The following is a 21,367-nucleotide window of genomic DNA, read 5'->3' on the forward strand; positions in this document are numbered from 1 at the left end:
ATTATCATCGTGCGATCGCAAAGTGAGGGTATCCTTGGAAGAGTCGCGCATGCCAATGTCGTACAATATTCATGTGCCATGTTACCTGTCTTAGAACCTTGTCGGCCGTTGGTCCTAGATCTGCCACAGCCTTTCAGTGTAATCATACGACATCTTAAAATCGTACAACAAACTGCGACAAAAGTGGCAGGCGGGCCCCTACAGGAAAAACAAGGCTTTTACTGTGTTCTAACCATGACAGGTGACCGTGGAGTAGGCGTTAACCTTGTCACGGTTACCCGGACTCTCACCGCGAACATGGGTGGTCCTGTCATCACTCTGTCTATTCAACGAGACACACAACAGTTATCGGACGGGAGCATAGCCTCTAGCCGCTTCACAGCCTTCTAGGAGCGCGGCGTTTATTTTGGGGGAGCCGGCTGATTATCATTTCAACCAAGGACCTTGTTTTGATATATGGGCCAGGTTCTTAAACGCTATAACTCGAAAAAAAATCTATATATTGTAACAAGAAGTGCTTTCCGAAGTTCCTAAGATAAAAAGCAACGTGCTTGTTGGCAAACGTGGCACTGATAATACTTAATACAGCTTCCTTCCAGTGACTAGGGTAACACCTGGTTTCGTGTCTGATGATACGTTACCATGTGTAATACCGACGGCATTATATAGTAATATCAGAGTAATACCATAAACCGCATTCGCCAGTCAATCGGTTTTCTGATTTTGCCTCCTTCCTTTGAGGTAAACGCGAACTACTAAAAGATACATGGAACATGCGTAAAACTGACTGAACCAGCGCTTATATCTGCCTGCAGATTAACAGTGCGTAACACGAGTGGGAAGACCATAAATGGTGTCCATGTACAAGTTGACTGCACAGTGCATCAGCACTATGATATTCAGCAACAGTGACGTCACCATCTGAAGAAAGTTGACAAGGCAGACAAGTTATCCTGCGAACATATCTACACCTTAAAATGCACGGTTGGTATTTAAATTTTTAAAAATATTTAAAAATCAATAAAGATTTTTTTCAAACTCCAAATGGCAGACAACAGAACTTAGACCCCAGTGAGGTGTACGTTTCCACATAACGTTACCTGCCTAGTGGGTGGTGACTGTTTTCCCTCAAGGTTTGACAGAGCTCACGGTATCTGCAGCACCTGATACCGATCGAGACATCTCACTTTCCTCGCTTCTGTTCCAGGCACGGTCGGGAGGGACCTCACACTGCACTTCGTCCAGGAATCCGACAGAGGTCGATACAGCGCCTACAGGGTGGTTAGAGGGCAGGCCGGGGTCATGTTTGTGTGTCGAGACGTGATCATTACGCAGGGCACGCGGGAATGAGGCCATGGCCGCCTCCACAAGGCAGCGCTCCAGGACGTTATTTCCCAAGATAAACACCTGCCGGGAGGATATCTGGGTTTAAACTACCGCCAACCTCTCATTCATCTGTCGTCACCTATCGGAGGGAGCGCTCTAGCCTTTCCATCTACCGGGCGAACTGCTGGACCGTACAGGGCCGACATAGGGTTACCCGTCATGTGTTAATATTTCTACCGGCGGGAACGGATGAAATAGGCGTTTCCTCTCTCCGCGGCTGCTGTCACGCGATCGCTACAACTACTACACGTACACGGGAGAAGATCGGAGCATTAATAGCGCTTTCGGCTCGTCTAGCGCGGTTCTTCATCCAGAAACGTGCCGTCTCCTGTCAGCGAGGTGCCCCAGGCGTGTACAGAAGACTTTCCAAGTCACTGGGAAACTTTCAACCTCTCCGCGGCTGGATGGATGCGTCTTGAGTAACAGTGCAACGTTTGTAACGTTTTAGTTGTATACGGCACGTGGACATGTTATGAGTTATCATGATCTGGACACATTGTTGGCTGCCCCGTTGGTGTTCGTTGCGAGGAGCGTGTTTGTTTTAGGAACCCGCGTCTGGCAGCCGCGGTGCGGGCCAGGCCTGGCGGCGGCACAGGGCTGGCGCGCTCTCAGGGCGATGCGCAGCCGAGACCTGAAGACAGTCCTGGCCCTCATCGCTGTAACAAACGCCATGGTGGTGTGTGTGTTGTACGGTGTTATGTCAAATTCTCGCGTGGAGACGCTCAGTAATGCTGACATTTTAAACCCTACAAACACACAGCCTTCCCCAATCTTCATGCAAGATGCTGGCCGGGGTACAGACGCACAGAACACCCAGGGGACGCGTCGGAACGTCCGGTACCTGACGTTCCAACCCGACTACAACAGAAAACATTTTAGGACGTTCACGGTCAAGAAAGTTACCCAAAATGCACAGTCGCGACCTAGTGCCACTGAGAGAAGTAAAAAAGTTAGAGGTAGCAGTGTCAGAACACTAGCTCACAGGCGCGACAAGAAAGAGAACATCAGAGTTTACGCACTTCCTCCATGGTTCTCGGAGACTGACCTGTTGGACATGCACAGGTTAGCTGACGAGAACATGACCTTCGCTGGAAGAGATACACGGGGACTAGACTGGTGGACTTTGGGCACAACTGGGAAAACGTCTGAAACGTTGCTGACTGAAGAAGGCGAAGTCAGCGCCATGGAGTGTAAAAGCCACTGCATTATTGTCGACGACGAAAAAAGGTTACATCAGGTGTTCGCCTTTCATCTCGATCGCGTCCTCGGGATCAACCGGACGTTGCCAATGGTTGCGCGATCTTTCAGGCAGATGTTCCATGTAAGACATCACGAAATCGCCGCAAAATACAGCTGACCGCGCGGGTAGGTTACAACACCGACGCCGTGTAAGGCATTTTGTCGTGACCGTGTCAGGATCGTGTATGACATCACGAAATCGACGCAAAATGCATCTAAGCCCGCGGCCCGTTGTAACACCTTCGCGGAAGACATGCCAGGCATTTCGCCGCAACCGTGTAGGGATCGTGTGTGGCATCTGGCCCTGCTTAAAAAATTCCTACAAAATCCTACAATTGTTGCTGTAGATGTTTGTAGTCTGAGAGTGACACAGGAAGCGGACCATCTAAAATTCAACTGTAGGAAGTGTAGGATTGTAGGAATCCTACATAATCCTACAATTGGTGATGTAGGTATATGTAGGCTGAGCGGACATGGAGAACAAACCATCCGACATGAAGCTGTAGGAAGCGTATGGTTGTAGGAATCCTACAGAATCCTACAATTGGTAATGTAGGTATTTGTAGGATGTGAGGATATAGGGAGCGGACCATCCAAAATTCAACTGTAGGAAGTGTAGGGTGGTAGGAATCCTACACAATCCTACAACTGGTGATGTAGGTATTTGTAGGCTGAGCGGACATGAAGAACAAACCATCAGAAATTCAACTGTAGGAAGTGTAGGATTGTAGGAATCCTACATAATCCTACAATTGGTGATGTAGGTATTTGTAGGCTGAGTGGACATGAAGAACAAACCATCCAAACTTGAACTGCATGAAGTGTAGGATTGTAGGAATCCTACATAATCCTACAATTGGTGATGTAGGTATTTGTAGGCTGAGAGGATATAGGGAGCGGACCATCCAAAATTGAACTGTAGGAAGTGTAGGATTGTAGGAATCCTACATAATCCTACAATTGGTGATGTAGGTATTTGTAGGCTGAGCGGACATGAAGAACAAACCATCAGAAATTCAGCTGTAGGAAGTGTAGGATTGTAGGAATCCTACATAATCCTACAATTGGTGATGTAGGTATTTGTAGGCTGAGCGGACATGAAGAACAAACCATCCGAAATTCAGCTGTAGGAAGTGTAGGATTGTAGGAATCCTACATAATCCTACAATTGGTGATGTAGGTATTTGTAGGCTGAGCGGACACGAAGAACAAACCATCCGAAATTCAGCTGTAGGAAGTGTAGGATTGTAGGAATCCTACATATTCCTACAATTGGTGATGTAGGTATTTGTAGGCTGAGCGGACATGAAGAACAAACCATCCGAAATACAGCTGTAGGAAGTGTAGGATTGCAGGAATCCTACATAATCCTACAACTGGTGATGTAGGTATTTGTAGGGTGAGAGGATATAGGGATGGGACCATCCAAAATTCAACTGTAGGAAGTGTAGGATTGTAGGAATCCTACAGAATCCTACAATTGGTGATGTAGGTATTTGTAGGCTGAGCGGACATGAAGAACAAACCATCAGAAATTCAACTGTAGGAAGTGTAGGATTGTAGGAATCCTGTAGGCTGAGCAGATATGAAGAACAAACCATCCAAAATTCAACTGTAAGAAGTGTAGGATTGTAGGAATCCTACATAATCCTACAATTTGTGATGTAGGTATTTGTAGGCTGAGCGGACATGAAGAACAACTCATACGAAACCCAATACAAAATATATCCATGCTAAAGAATCCTACGTAATCCTACAATTGTGATGTAGGTATTTGTAGGCTGAGAGGATATAGGCAGCGGACCATCCAAAATTCAACTGTAGGAAGTGTAGGATTGTAGGAATCCTACATAATCCTACAATTGGTGATGTAGGTATATGTAGGCTGAGCGGACATGGAGAACAAACCATCCGACATGAAGCTGTAGGAAGCGTATGGTTGTAGGAATCCTACAGAATCCTACAATTGGTAATGTAGGTATTTGTAGGATGTGAGGATATAGGGAGCGGACCATCCAAAATTCAACTGTAGGAAGTGTAGGGTGGTAGGAATCCTACACAATCCTACAACTGGTGATGTAGGTATTTGTAGGCTGAGCGGACATGAAGAACAAACCATCAGAAATTCAACTGTAGGAAGTGTAGGATTGTAGGAATCCTACATAATCCTACAATTGGTGATGTAGGTATTTGTAGGCTGAGTGGACATGAAGAACAAACCATCCAAACTTGAACTGCATGAAGTGTAGGATTGTAGGAATCCTACATAATCCTACAATTGGTGATGTAGGTATTTGTAGGCTGAGAGGATATAGGGAGCGGACCATCCAAAATTGAACTGTAGGAAGTGTAGGATTGTAGGAATCCTACATAATCCTACAATTGGTGATGTAGGTATTTGTAGGCTGAGCGGACATGAAGAACAAACCATCAGAAATTCAGCTGTAGGAAGTGTAGGATTGTAGGAATCCTACATATTCCTACAATTGGTGATGTAGGTATTTGTAGGCTGAGCGGACATGAAGAACAAACCATCCGAAATTCAGCTGTAGGAAGTGTAGGATTGTAGGAATCCTACATAATCCTACAATTGGTGATGTAGGTATTTGTAGGCTGAGCGGACACGAAGAACAAACCATCCGAAATTCAGCTGTAGGAAGTGTAGGATTGTAGGAATCCTACATATTCCTACAATTGGTGATGTAGGTATTTGTAGGCTGAGCGGACATGAAGAACAAACCATCCGAAATACAGCTGTAGGAAGTGTAGGATTGCAGGAATCCTACATAATCCTACAACTGGTGATGTAGGTATTTGTAGGGTGAGAGGATATAGGGATGGGACCATCCAAAATTCAACTGTAGGAAGTGTAGGATTGTAGGAATCCTACAGAATCCTACAATTGGTGATGTAGGTATTTGTAGGCTGAGCGGACATGAAGAACAAACCATCAGAAATTCAACTGTAGGAAGTGTAGTGATGTAGGTATTTGTAGGCTGAGCGGACACGAAGAACAAACCATCCGAAATTCAGCTGTAGGAAGTGTAGGATTGTAGGAATCCTACATAATCCTACAATTGGTGATGTAGGTATTTGTAGCCTGAGCGGACATGAAGAACAAACCATCCAAAATTGAACTGTAGGAAGTGTAGGATTGTAGGAATCCTACATAATCCTACAATTGGTGATGTAGGTATTTGCAGCAGGCGGAGAGGATATAGGGAGCGGACCATCCAAAATTCAACTGTGGGAAGTGTAGGATTGTAGGAATCCTATATAATCCTACAATTGGTGATGTAGGTATTTGTAGGCTGAGCGGACATGAAGAACAAACCATCAGAAATTCAGCTGTAGGAAGTGTAGGGTTGTAGGAATCCTATACGATCCTACAATTGGTGATGTAGGCATTTGTAGGCTGAGCAGATATGAAGAACCAAGGAGGTTAAGTTGGAAGAACAAACCATCCAAAATTCAACTGTAAGAAGTGTAGGATTGTAGGAATCCTACATAATCCTACAATTTGTGATGTAGGTATTTGTAGGCTGAGCGGACATGAAGAACAAATCATACGAAACCCAATACAAAATATATCCATGCTAAAGGCATAGCAAATAAACGAAAGGAACTTTTTTTATCTCTCTTTATCGATAACAACAAGGAGGTTACCTCCTTGATAACAACAATAACAACAACAACAACAAAATTACGCTTCCTAGGCCTATGTGACAGGAAAAGGCTAACAATGCGGAGGCTTTTCACACGGCGGTGCCATACCCAGGATTAGGCCACAGTAAATAGATTATATGGATGACATCCACGTACTCATTAAGTTTCCGCAAGATTTCAGGAGAAAAGAAAGAAATTCAGACTTACTGTACTACCGAGAAGGTCAACGTGGAGAGAAAGTACCAACATAGGAAAATATAATAATTTTTGTGTTGTACCCTAATGATTGTCTTGTCCTTGCAGAAGAAGTGACACTAGTATGTTAGCCATGACCGTAGTTGTAGAAATGAAATTAATGGATGTACGGTTGCAAAAGTTGTACCACTTTCATTGGCTCTACACTTTGGTAGTTATGAGTGTATTGCCAATTTGATAAGTGATACCGTCTACCACTAGTCACTACGCTATACTAAAAAGTACTAGTTAACTTCTTGAATACTACCCTGGGAGCCAGCCAGGATCGGGCAGCTAGGACATGTCGACAGTTTATTCGGTGGACCAGGACAGTCAGGCCCGCCCGATCTCCTATCAGCGCCCCGGGAAGTTTAAGCCCGATGAGGTCCACCTGCAGGGATGAATGATTTTCATTTGTTGTATGTGCTACCCTGTTTCGTCACTTCAATAACGGTTCATGGTGACTATTTTGAAAATCTAGCCATCTTGTTTTTTTAACCCATCTCGTTCTTGTTCGCCCTATCTCATTAATTTTTCTGTCTGAATAGGATGCCATTCATACTAATTACTTGATGTGACCATAGTCTGTGTAACGCACACTCCGTTATCCGGAGCTTGTAGCCTCCTCCCCGCGGGGCAATGTACGACGGGCCTATAAAGAAGCGCGATTAAATCAGGCTAGTATGACCATACATGTAGAAAAACTTTGAGTATCTCCTTTCTCCGCGCGCTGTCTGCAACCTAAAATTTGACAGATCGCTCAACAGATTGTATAGAAAAGAAACGATTTTTTTATTCGCGCGTTTTGTTGTATTCTCGGTCACGCTTTCACATTTTGTATGATATACCTAGTATGAAAGTGAATGTTAAACATATCTTATGTGGGTCGCAGTCAGAGCGCAGCGCAATCGCCGTCTAGTGGAAAATGGGCATAAAGGTGGGGTCACACCTGCGTATATTTTCAAGCCGCATGAGTTCCGTTTTGACATTTTGGCTAATTTCTTCCATTCGCGGCTGCACGCACAAGACGCACCTCAAACGCATCTGAATCGTTTTTTGAAAGTTTCAAGTACGTAGGCAAACGAAAATATACGCCCAGTATACGCTCGATAGTTTTGGACATGCACAAAACTGTCATTCGTACGCAGTTTGTAGTCTGGACTGCAGGCTAAAGGTGGGTTTACACCTGCGTATATTTTCAAGTGCGCATGATTTCCGCATGAAATTTTGTCAATACGCGGCCGAACGCCCAACATTTGGATTTTTTTTAAAATAAATTAAATTGTACGTCGAGCCCATCTGGCGTTTGAATTACGACTTCAGCGTTTTCATTTCGCATGAGATGCGTATGATTGCAACTGAAATGCGGAACAGAATTTTCCGTACTGCGAATAGATTCGTATGGGGTACGTATGTTGGGCGTTTTCCGGACGCACACAACGTCTACTGACCGCATGCCTGACGCACCTGGTGCTATCTGCATTCCAAACGCATTTCAGGTGTGTCAGAGGAACTGTTTCTGTTACATATACTTTTGTTTGCGAGCATTGCCAATAGAGTATTTTTGTTAGAGGAACCCTTTGTACTACGTATACTTTTGTTTACAGGCAGTGCAAGTAGAACATTGACAAGTAAACAGTGAAGAGGTTTTTTTTATTCATTTGCGAAGCAGTGAAGCAGTGACACTGTGCTTTTACAGTAATGTGGGCCATCATTTACCTTAAGAAGTTATGTGCACTGTCAAGATTGTGTTTGTTTTCACTTTGTCCTTAATGATTTCCCCTATCATCTTAGTATTTCAACTACTATAAAAATCACACCCATACACACCACAAAACGTATTCAAGATCTTTATCAAACACGTAAATTAAACAATTATGAAACCTTACGCCCTCTTTCAAAGTTGTAATATGGCTCTATATTGCACCTTTATATCATGTGGTTCTACACACAAAAAAAGTGCCATTATCAGCAAATTAAGTCAAATATCTGTTACATAAAATGGCACGTGTGTCACACAAATTGACCCAGTGCTTGAGCAGGTTCCTCTACATCTTCCCGTCCCTGGAGGCTCTATTGGGACCAGTGTCCTGCATTCATGGTGTCCTGCAAGTTGTGACCATCTCTCCATGCCCCCGCCGGTACAAATTTGTCGGTACTGGCCTGGATCTGACATCATAAACCGGAAGATTAAAAAAAATCCCTATCGACCAGAGCATTTGTCCATTCTTTCCAGAGCTAATAGAAGACGAATATCACTTTATGGTTGTATGTCCCAAATATTCCGATATACGCAATTCTCTATACAGAAGGCTGTCATTTTGTACACAAGGATTTATCCAAATGGACCTGAAGTGCAAATTCAAACACATAATGACATGTGACAATCCCTGCATGGCAGATATAGGAAAATATATCAAAGAAGGTTTAGACATTAGAAATTCCCCAAATGATTGTAAAAGCCTCCAATGATTGTAAGAAACTTATCCCATACTACAACTCCTGTATTAGTTAGATTAAGTTATAGCACTGCAGTTATGTAGATGCCATACTTTGTACCTCGTACAATTGTTGTGCAATAAAGTTATATACATCTTGAGATGATTTTTTTTGTCTGGAGTCAGATGCACCTTCGTATTTATTCCAAATCTGGAGTGTGCGTCGATCACGCTATCAGTACGCGTAGTATGCGCAAAGCGATCGCAGAACGCACGGTACTAAATCGTGATCTATGTGTGCATTCGCTATACGGTCGCTCATGGTGCGTTGTGTCTGCGCTGTAAGAACGCTATGTACTCGCAATACCGCGATTTCCGCGTATTACTGCGTATAAAGCGCAAACATGTAGCGTCTTCATAGCGCAATCGACCGACGTGGGACCACTGTATTGCGCATCCATAACGTTTTGGGCACCAAACTGCGTACGAATGATAGTTTTGTGCATGTCCAAAACTATCAGGCGAACTGGGCGTATATTTTCGTTTGCCTGCGTACGTGAAACTTTCTAAAGACGATTCAGATGCGATAGAGGTGCGACTTGTGCGTGCGGCCGCGTATTGAAGAAATCAGTCAAAATGTCGAAAAATGTCAAAACGGAACTCATGCGGCATGAAAATATACGCAGGTGTAAACCCACCTTAAAGGCCTAGGTGGGGTCACACCTGCGTATATTTTTAAGTGCGCATGATTTCCGCATGAAAATTTGTCAATACGCGGCCGAACGCCCAACATTTGGAATTTTTCTGGAATAAATTAAATTGTACGTCGAGCACATGTGGCGTTTGAATTACGACTTCAGCGTATGATTGCTTCTGAAATGCGGAACAGAATTTTCCGTACTGCGAATAGATGCGTATGGGGTACAATGTTGGGCGTATTCCGGACGCACACAACGTCCACCGACCGCATGCCTGACGCACCTGGTGCTAACTGCATCCCAAATGCATTTCAGGTGTGTCAGAGGAACAGTTTCTGTTACATATACTTTTGTTTGCGAGCATTGCCAATAGAGTATTTTTGTTAGAGGAACACTTTGTACTGCGTATACTTTTCTTTACAGGCAGTGCAAGTAGAACATTAATTAGTAGACAGTGAAGAGCTTTTTTTTATTTATTTGCGAAGCAGTGAAGCAGTAACACTGTACTTTTACAGTACTGTGGGCCATCATTTACCTTAAAAATATATGCACTGTTAAGATTGTGTTTGTTTTCACTTTGTCCTTAATGATTTCCCCTATCATCTTACTATTTCAACTACTATAAAAATCACACTCATACACACCACAAAACGTATTCAAGATCTTTACGTACTCGTAAATTAAACAATTATGAAACCTTACGCCCTCTTTCAATATATGGCTCTATATTGTACTTTTACATCATGTTGTTCTACACACAAAAAAGTACTATTATCAGCAAATAAAGTCTAATATCTGTTACACAAAATGACACGTGTGTTACACAAATTGACCCAGTGCTAATCAGCAGGTTCCTCTGCATCTTCCCTTCCCTGGAGGCTCCTTTGGGACCAGTCGCATTGATGGTGTCCTGCAAGTTGTGACCATCTCTCCCTGCCCCCGGTACAAATTCATCCTGGCCTGAATCTGTCATCTTGAGATGATCTTTTTTTCTGGCCTCAGATGCACCTTCGTATTTATTCCAAATCTGGAGTCTGCGTCGATCACGCTATCAGTACGCATAGTATGCGCAACCCGATCGCAGAACGTACGGTACTAAATCGTGATCTATGTGTGCATTCGTTATACGGTCGTTCATGGTGCGTTGTGTCTGCGACGTAAGAACGCTATGTACTCGCAATACCGCGATATCCGCATATAAAGCGCAAACATGTAGCGTCTCCATAGCGCAATCGACCGACGTGGGACCACTGTATTGCATATCCATAACGTTTTGGCCACCAAACTGCGTACGAATGATAGTTTTGTGCATGTCCAAAACTATCAGGCGAACTATGCGTATATTTTCGTTTGCCTGCGCACGTGAAACTTTCTAAAACGATTCAAATTAGTTTGAGGTGCAACTTGTGCGTGCGGCCGCGTATTGAAGAAATTAGTCAAAATGTCGAAAAATGTCAAAACGGAACTCATGCGGCTTAAAAACATACGCAGGTGTGACCCCACCTTAAGAGGAATATAGCCGGCTAGGGAACAGTACGCGATTTGCGGAGTCTGTCGACTGTCCCTTTGATGAAAGGCAATAAAACTAATCCGCTCATTTTCTGCACAAAGAAAGTAGCTTCAAAGTTCAGATCATCTAAGCAATAAATCAGTGATCCGGAGTCTACACAGTTTGGTAGCCAAAACGGTATGAATACGTAGTCTCTACCAGACTCCGGATCGCTGGGAAAATCGTAGAAATGAAACAAATAGAGGAGCAAGCCGGCCAGAAGAATATAGCCAGCTAAGGAACAATACGCGATCTGCGGAGTCTGTCGAATCCCGGCATTCTAGTTTACGAACAGTGGATATACCCTTGTCACATCTACAGCAACAATTGTAGAATTTGTAGGATTCCTACAATCCTACACTTCCTACACCTGAATTTCGGATGGTTTGTTCTTCATGTCCGCTCAGCCTACAAATACCTGCATCACCAACTGTAGGATTATGTAGGACTCCTACAATTCTACACTTCCTACAGTTGAATTTTGGATGGTCCGCTCCCGATGTCCTCTCAGCCTACAAATGTCTACATCACCAGTTGTAGGATTATGTAGGATTGTATCCTACACTTCCTACAGCTGAATTTCGGATGGTTTGTTCTTCATGTCCGCTCAGCCTACAAATACCTACATCACCAACTGTAGGATTATGTAGGACTCCTACAATTCTACACTTCCTACAGTTGAATTTTGGATGGTCCGCTCCCGATGTCCTCTCAGCCTACAAATGTCTACATCACCAATTGTAGGATTGTGTAGGATTCCTACAACCCTACACTTCCTATACAGTTGAATTTCGGATGGTTTGTTCTTCATGTCCGCTCAGCCTACAAATACCTACATCACCAGTTGTAGGATTATGTAGGATTCCTACAATCCTACACTTCCTACAGCTGAAATTCGGATGGTTTGTTCTTCATGTCCGCTCAGCCTACAAATGTCTACATCACCAATTGTAGGATAATGTAGGATTCCTACAATCCTACACTTCCTACAGCTGAATTTCGGATGGTTTGTTCTTCATGTACGCTCAGCCTACAAATACCTACATCACCAATTGTAGGATTATGTAGGATTCCTACAATCCTACACTTCCTACAGTTGAATTTCGGATGGTTTGTTCTTCATGTCCGCTAAGCCTACAAATACCTATATCACCAATTGTAGGATTATGTAGGATTCCTACAATCCTACACTTCCTACAGCTGAATTTCTGATGGTTTGTTCTTTATGTCCTCTCAGCCTACAAATACCTACATCACCAATTGTAGGATTATGTAGGATTCCTACAATCCTACACTTCCTACAGCTGAATTTCTGATGGTTTGTTCTTCATGTCCGCTCAGCCTACAAATACCTACATCACCAGTTGTAGGATTCTGTAGGATTCCAGCAACCCTACACTTCCTACAGCGGAATTTCGGATGGCCCGCTCCCTATGTCCCTCTCAGCCTACAATTGTCTACGTCACCAATTTAGGATTCTGTAGGATTCCGACAACCCTACACTTCCTACAGCTGAATTTCGAATTGATTGTTCTTTATGTCCGCTCAGCCTACAAATACCTACATCACTAGTTGTAGGAATATGTAGGATTCCTACAATCCTACACTTCCTACAGCTGAAGTTCTGATGGTTTGTTCTTCATGTCCGCTCAGCCTACAAATGTCTACATCACCAATTGTAGGATTATGTAGGATTCCTACAATCCTACACTTCCTACAGCTGAATTTCTGATGGTTTGTTCTTCATGTCCGCTCAGCCTACAAATACCTACATCACCAATTGTAGGATTATGTAGGATTCCTACAATCCTACACTTCCTACAGTTGAATTTTGGATGGTCCGCTCCTGATGTCCTCTCAGCCTACAAATGTCTACATCACCAATTGTAGGATTATGTAGGATTCCTGCATGTACAATCCTACTCTTCCTACAGTTGAATTTTGGATGGTTTGTTCTTCATGTCCAATCAGCCTACAAATACCTACATCACCAGTTGTAGGATTATGTAGGATTCCTATAGCTACAACAGGGCTAGATGCCACACACGATCCCGACAAGGTTGCGGCGAAATGCCTGGCATGGCTTCCGCGATGGTGTTACAACGGGCCCGCGGGCTTAGATGGATTTTGCGTCGATTTCGTGATGTCATACACGATCCTGACACGATCACGGCAAAATGTCTTACATGGCGTCGGCGTCGGTGTTGTAACCGACCCGCGCGGTTAGCTGTATTTTGCGGCGATTTCGTGATGTCTTACATGGAACATCTGCCATCTTTCACGACCGATAACGACGTACGACGAAGAGTGACGATCAGACCTGTGAGTCTGTGGGACCCCTCCATTCTCATAACAGGCAGCGGCCATTCAACCATGTACATTCACTGGAATACGTACCAACACATGTTAAAGAGCCATTGCTGGGGAAAAGGGTCTGTGAGTAAAATCAAACGGCCGACTAGCTATCATTGCACAGACGTACTGCATTCAGAATGGTGTCGGATGGCCATGCTCGACTTTCTCCTTCAGGTAAGATTGAACTTGCATGTATCATCACAGCTTTGTCGCCTTCAACACTTCACTTTGTGTATGTGTAACCAAACTTTCGTTTCAGTGAGCTCACCATGGACCCAAGAGGACATTTAGAGTTGACGCACATAAAAGGGAATACATTGTATACAAATTTTTACACCAACACCTTTGGGTATAAAGGAATCTTTTCAGGTGCGATGACCCTTAAAAGTTTGAAAATAGAGAAAACATAGTTGTCCAGTTTGGCAATGTTTAATGTTCTATACATTTTCCATTTCCGAAGTTTGTTATCCGTTCTTATGTTACCTGCTATCTTAGATCTTGATCTTGGCTATTGTATCAGCATGAGTGGCACTGTGGTCGTGAGAGACGGGTCAGCTTTCACGAGCTGACAACTTGTAGTTAGGACTGTTGACTCAGAACCTGGAGGTACTGACCGAGTTCAAATCCCTGACAGGTCCAGATGCTGTGCCCTTAGGAAAGGCACTCTAGACCATTTCCACTAGACTCAGGTGAAAACGAGAACCTATCTTTGGCTATGGACGTACTCTAGGACAAGACGTTAAATGGAGGTCCCATGTTAGAGGAGAACTACACATCAAGCACTTTAAAAACCCGCTCACTCCATCCCGGTGTGAGTGAATGAAATGGAATAGATTTGTTCAGACATGCAGCTTCAGTACAAAGCTGGTGTGTTACGCCATGAGGCAATTTATCGAGTATGCAATACAAACAAACAGAAAGACAGAAGGACCGCCTTTGAGTTCAGAAGTACATGCGGCACGGACACATCCATCGTGGGCCATTGTACGATTTTGATGAGTCGTAAAAACAAACTGTGAAAAAGCAACCGCTGGTAAGACAATCTTTCTGGTAACAATGCAGCTGAAGTTTGCACGACACATGAACGGACATTCCAAGAATGCCCTCAGGTTGCGATCATATTAAGACGATCAATTTTTCATGCGATGAATGTTACAGGGTCCTCCATCTGTAACATCAGCACAGATAGGAAACGTTTTTGGAATTTTGGAAAGGCATAATTCTAACTAAAAATCAAGATTTTCCTACAATTAGCAAATTAAATTCAATATCAGTACTAGTTGTATTCGAGAGTCACAAAGTATATGTCTTATGAATACTCTTGGCGTTCAGTTTAATGAACGCAACCGTCTCTTCTGAAGGTTTCGTGTCAGAAAAGCAACCTGTAAAACGTTTCGACCTTCACCTCTATTATTAGACATATGCGTGGAGACTTACGCTATGTCCCAACTCTCAATGCTACAAATAGGGCCCAAGAGAACTAGAGATAAAAAAAATCTATGTGGACGGGTGGTTACTATAGACAGGATTCTTGATTCTTCTGTCAATGGGTAACGTAAAATGTGGCCACATTCGATAAGCGGTCCACTTGGTCACTTGTACAGGTTTAACTTTACTGCTAAATGTAACCCGGTCAGTGTTTTTACTGGGTCAAGGTATATACTACTCCGCCACCGCCACATGTGGCACCTCATTACAGAGAAGTTGAAATAACGTAAGTTGAGGAAGGAAAACAAAGTCTCGGCTTGTTTTCCTTCTAAACATTTCCTCCTGTGATGGTGATGGAAGGCCGTGTTTTGTTAGACAAGACTGACTGATGTGCACAAGTCAATGTTAGATACAAGGGGACGGGGAGGCGAGTGGTAATTAAGTATCATTCCATTGTTCAGAGATGATACTACGAGTACACGACTAGAGTACGAATCTATAGTGTATACCTGTTTGCATATACCTATAAATGCCTTTAAATTCTCGGTGATTTTAAGAAAGCGCCATGGTCACATACTGTACAGTAATGGAGACACAGGTTTTAAGTAGTCACCGCGAAAACCGCGAAAATAAAACCACCGCGAATTAAACTATGTTATTTCTATTTCCTCTTCAACATTGTCGAAACATATTTGTCATGTCCATATTTTACAAATGTTCAGTAAAACTATAATAATAATAATAATAATAATAATAATCATCTGGTGTATTTTGCCAGCCAGTAGGTACCCAAAGTATGAGTAATGAGGCTGTTTAACGTGGTCGAGGCACCTCCTCGAACACGGGACCCCCGTTTTACGTCCCTCCCGGAAGACGATTACCAAAGGTTGAGGACAAAAGAGTGAAGTAAGCTTTCATGCAACGAAATTTTAGAAAGATCACAACGGAAATTGAAAGACTGACAGTTAAAGAGTAGCCTGGTGCTTTTGCAGCGAGGAGAGAAGAGATGGGAGCTAGAATAAGGCTGGATACCAGGCTACAGTTACAGTATATTGAGACTAGCCCAACGACACGAGCTGACCTGGCTGCGTACAGTTAATCATGACCGAGCGATTTTCTTTGAACATCGGCAGATCGGCGCACGGGGAATTCAGCACAACTGCATAAAACCCTTTTCTCACGGAAGCCAGCCTCCCGGTGGTGGCTACAAAATTCCTGCGCCCCCGTTTCATCTGCCAGTTTACGGCTTGTCGTGAAATAGCAAATAAATATTTCAACGTTGCGTGGAGAATTCATATGGTAGAAATCAGTGGATTATAAATGGCGTGGTTGATTGAATCGGACGTTATCTTCCGTGATATTTTGGAAAGTAAGGTTTGGAAATGTCAAATTGATAATTTTTGAACGATCGCATCTTGCGGCGAGGATTTTCATCACTTCAGTGCACTCAACGGATACTGAGAAAAGAAATATTCAATATCGAACTTTTATTTCTGAGAATCTCGTCCATTTTGTCAGCCACCTTCCTAGAACAAAGCGTAACCACCATAACCCCTGGCACGTGTAAACGGCACAGAAATAATCCATGCTGAAACGTTATGACTTATAACACATGTGGAGTTGGGGGTGAGCTGAAGAATTTGTCATCGCTGCCCCGTTTTCTCTCTCCTCTCGTCACACGAGAACACAGGGCAGCAAATCAGTCACCAGTCAGCCGAGCCGCCCGTAAAATGTCGCGCAGATCACCCATTAGTATCTGTTAGGGCCTGGGGCGAGACTGGTTTGTATTAACCAAGGAGGTTTGGTTATCAATAGTACATGAAGAAACAGAACTTAAGAAGCTTTCCAATTAAGAGAATAATTGTGATTGTAAGGTACTTTAGCAGTACATTAGCTACTGAGAAGTAGATCTGGTCCCTGATAGTAACAAGTCTTTCTCCCTTCATCTTCCTCCTTTGTAGTCTCTCAATCTCTCACTCTCTCTGTTTCTTCTCCCTTTCTCCCTTACTGTCTTTCCATCTCTCTCAACCTTTCTGTTGTAGTCCCTAATTCCCTAAGTTCACTATCCTACTATCACACTCTAATGTGTCTATACATTTCCACCTCCCTCTCCCTGTCTATGTCTTAAGGGTAGGCAAAAGTTTATATATGCACTTTGGATGACGTTTTAACAGTGCCCTAGCCAAAGCCCTGAAGTTTGCCAAGCTTCGCCTAATATATTTACCCAGCAAACAGCAGCACAAGGTGGCAGATGTCTGTATTTGTCTTGGCAGCCAGCACCAGTATCAGTAAAGCTGGCAGGGGCGTTTTCTGGGGCGTGGAGGGACCGGTTTATATGCGCTTGATGTAGGAAACATCTGAGCCTTCTCTCCTGTATTATAAGACTGACCTTGTGTTCACAGTGACATTATTGTTGTAAGAAGGAAGACTTAATCGGAATTTTCAAGCGGGCTCCTCCAACGAAACCAAATTAGGGGAAGCTTGTCATTGGCTTGGGCGGTTTGAGTGTATGACATGTTAGAGATGCTACATATAATGGACCACTGGTTCGAGCTGTAGTGTTAAGTTCAACATTTAAGTTTGCAGAGTTGCAGAGTGTATATTGATGGTAGCACGGTCATGGAGACCTTCCTCACAGACTTGTACCATTTACACACCGTCCTCACAGACGTCATAGACCTGTGCTCTTCACATGCTGTCCTCACAGACATGTACCCTTCACACGCTGTTCTGACAGGCATGTAGCCTTTACAGATCTTTACACGCTGTCCTGACAGGCATGTAGCCTTTACACGCTGCCCTGACAGGGATGCAGCCTTCACACACTGTCCTCACGAATGCCGCGGTAGCCTTCACACGCTGTCCTCACAGGCATTTAGGCTTCACACACTGTCCTGACAGGCATGTACTCTTCACACGCTGTCCTCACAGGCATGTAGCCTTAACACGCTGTCCTGACAGGCATGTAGCCTTTACAGGCTGTCCTCACATTCATTTACCCTTCACACATTGTCCTCACAGACATCTATCTTTAACACGTTTATTTCACAAAAATCTCGGTACCCTTCACACACTGTCCTCACAAACGTTTGTCCTTCATACTCGCAGTCCTTACATATCTTCATCAGAGTTCTCCCACAGCGTCTGGCAGTTCAGATGTATCCATGATGACATTTTCCGTGCGACAAGGTGTCATGGATTACAATTATGGAATGACTATTCCTCTCATTCTTTTTCAATGACTATTGCGGGTAACCAAACACATATATCATGTTACAGAGACTGGGGCATCAGTAGCATTCCCTTTCTTAGATGCAAACTCTTTTTTGTTGTCAAACACCGGCCAAAGTAAGACCGCACAGAATCACCCAAGAGTGTGTTAAATGTAATGGATACCCAACAAACCGTTGCCTGTAAAGTCTTACCCGTAACTGAAGCGACCCCTCGCGACCTTCAAGCGTCGTCACCTCTCGATAATGTGGAGTAGGTTGAAAAGTGATAAATATTGCAGACCCGGTCAGGTTTCTTGTGTCGGCTTGCTGTGGTGATGTTCCCAGCACAGGAATGGGGTATGGCAAGGGCTAGGGCAGAATGTCCATATTATACATCATGGGAAAATTTTTCTGGCTGTGTCTTATCCTGACGCGCAAAGCAGGTCAACTTCCGAGTAAAGTTATAATTACCTTCGCCAAAAAGGATATGCTTTCGGTGCTGTTAGCATGTCTGTTCTCCTGTCTGTAGACGGCATAACTCGAGGAGCTGTGGATGGATCGTTATGATATATATTTTACTATGTGGATAGGTATGCTGGGGTATCTAGCGGTTTTCTACGGTACTGCAGCGGAAGGCCAGGTTTTGATATCTCGTGTTTCCGATGTTCTCAAAACCAATCTTTGACAACGGTATCTATTTCATTACACATACCTGTCATGTTGATAACTACACTTTTGTGTGTTTTTTATTTCTATAACTACAATTTCATATTCATAACGTGTCTTCTGTTTGTGTATCTCCAACCAGATCTATGACCGGCTGGACCGGAGCTGCTGCGGATTTCATCCTTCCTCCTCCGAGCAGTGTGTCTTGGAAGCGACACATAGCGACTGTGATAATGACCACAGGGTGATGCTGGACCATATCCTTCAGCGGCGTGGAGACACCAAACACCTGGTGCTGGTGGAAAACAACGCCAGGTTCAACGTCAGCGAGAAGAGGTTGAACTACAGGTTACTGGAGGGCATTGACGTGTACGTAGGAAGAGTTTATTCCAGTATGTAACTTCCAATCTAAAACGCATGGTGTATAGCTCTGCGCATTGTAAATTGTTTTCTTGCATATACATATTTCTAATAATAGAAATGTCGCCCTGAACCCAGTAAACTCTGGATGCGGTTGGAGGAACTACGAGGCAGAGTAAAATATAAATTGATCTAAACAAACAACCGTGGGTCTTTGACACGCGTACGTTAAATTATGTGAAGTAGTGAGTCAGTAGAACCTGACGAAAGCTCACCAAATTCAGCCCATCTACGACGTAGCTCTATTTGTCCTTATTTTTGATAATTCTGGATACATAAAGAACTTATTTACAGTGTCCGTGCCGGCCTAATTTAAAACGAAAATGATTGTTTTTCCCGCCGGCATCGTCTTTACAAACTTAAGAATTGCCTAGCACAAAAGTAACAAAATCGCTACTGTTGCCCTGGCTATGCTTTGATGTGTTCTCTATTTATCTGAGCAGTAACCTTGTACGCACTGAAAAGTTATAAAGTGCATAATTTAATCGGGGAAATACGTATAGTCGTTTATGAACCTAATGACATTATTCAGGGATATCTCTTCTGTACCTGTGTAGGTTTCCCAAATCTGCCGTGGCGTTGTTGAAGACCCCGGGGCGGCTGAGGCAGAACCTGGTGCAGTCGCTGTTCACGGACCGGCTGTACTGGGAGGCGAGCGGCGGCAGGCACGGCGTGGAGCGCCTCATCGACGTCATCGAGACACGGGCAAAGGCACTGCTACGGCACATGAAGGAGAAAAAGATTAGGGTTGCTCAAATGAACTGATCTGGTGGAATCCTTTTGCACATAAAACTCTGAATTGAACGCTTGTATTTGTTAGCTGCAGTTTATGGCATTACAGAGGGATGTCGCAATTATAGCGTAGTGTTGTGCGTACATTTCGCCGCCTTCATGCAACACACAATACGTTTGCTTCTAATGAATCATGTTATTACCGTTTATTGGTTATATCTGTAAACGAATTCACCTGAAGACGAGAAAGTGTAGCATAGTATATTTTTGCGTCAACAGTAAAGAAATATTAAGAAAATCAGAAAATACATTACACCTACCTATCGATGCTTAAAAAACCTTTTGAAATAATAAAAGAACCAAGACGTGAACATAGAAATCGGTTTTCTGTGAAAGAGAAAAGCAGCAGGCTGAACGAACGAATGAACTGCCTCTGAATGAACTAGATATTTGTCGGGAACCATATATTAATTGTCCGTTGATTAAAACCTGAACGAGATATAATACAAATTAAGTTCGTCTGTAACGGTAATTGACATTATAGACATTTTATATGCTACTTCCGTAAACAAGATTGAGCACTGACCAACAAAACATTTCAGTCAGTCTTCTGACCCTTGTCAAGTTTAATGACCCAAAACATATGTCACGTGACATGAATGGAATTGTCCGTGAACGGCAGTTTTTTCAGCCATGTAACTATGACATGAATGCCATAATAACTTCGTCGGCAATTACATGTATACATATACCAGTCCAATTTACCACAACGTATAGGCTTAACCATCCAGCATGACATGCAATAGTACGTCATAGTCACGTGGCTGTAAACGCCCAATACGTCCATAAGTACAACCTCAGCATTATTCAGACGTGCCCAATCCACCCGTGCTGGTCGCGCCCGAACACGTATCGGAAATCTTTACCTCGGGACCTGCGTGACAAATATTTGCAGCTTAAATCAACCTCGCGGGACGTGAATGACAAACGAGTCTGTCGATAGGAGATTAAAAAAGGACCAGTACGCACATATGTACCGATTACCCGTCTCCAGCGACTGTCACTCGGTGAGACACACAGAATAGAGACACGATCTAGGGAAGAGCTGCGCCTGAAACATCTAAATCAAGACAGAAAAGACTAACTGAATTTTGTCGCCAGTTGCATTGATCATATGATAACTTCGACAACTTTATTCAGAAAAAAACAAACTTTATTCAGATAAACTAGAGTTCGGCGACCTCATACCTCCATGAAATATCTAGAGCTTTTGTAGATTTTGTGCAAATGACTTAAATATCTATATAACTAATGCATGGTGATATTCATCATTGACAAATTACA

At 43.4% G+C, this 21,367-nt stretch overlaps 1 protein-coding gene across 1 annotated transcript; it reads left to right on the top strand.

The window, feature by feature from the left end:
• The first annotated feature begins 1,106 nt into the window (after positions 1-1,106).
• On the top strand, positions 1,107-20,773 carry LOC118412742 (Golgi-associated kinase 1B-like). The gene is made up of 4 exons (XM_035815780.1): positions 1,107-2,687; positions 13,486-13,739; positions 19,014-19,240; positions 19,849-20,773. Exons 1-4 carry the CDS (start codon positions 1,859-1,861, stop codon positions 20,054-20,056), a joined length of 1,518 nt encoding a protein of 505 aa, XP_035671673.1. The 5' UTR covers positions 1,107-1,858; the 3' UTR covers positions 20,057-20,773.
• Positions 20,774-21,367: the final 594 nt, after the last annotated feature.

This window comes from Branchiostoma floridae, chromosome 3, assembly GCF_000003815.2.
Source record: "Branchiostoma floridae strain S238N-H82 chromosome 3, Bfl_VNyyK, whole genome shotgun sequence".
NCBI lineage: Eukaryota > Metazoa > Chordata > Leptocardii > Amphioxiformes > Branchiostomatidae > Branchiostoma > Branchiostoma floridae.

Bases quoted from the DNA above. Each gene is read 5' to 3' on its own strand.
- LOC118412742 (XM_035815780.1), top strand. From the start codon at position 1,859: ATGAGTTATCATGATCTGGACACATTGTTGGCTGCCCCGTTGGTGTTC. The intron at 2,688-13,485 runs CTTTCAGGCAGA...AACATCTGCCAT, and splicing joins GTTGCCAATGGTTGCGCGAT to CTTTCACGACCGATAACGAC. The intron at 19,241-19,848 runs GTACGTAGGAAG...GTACCTGTGTAG, and splicing joins TTACTGGAGGGCATTGACGT to GTTTCCCAAATCTGCCGTGG.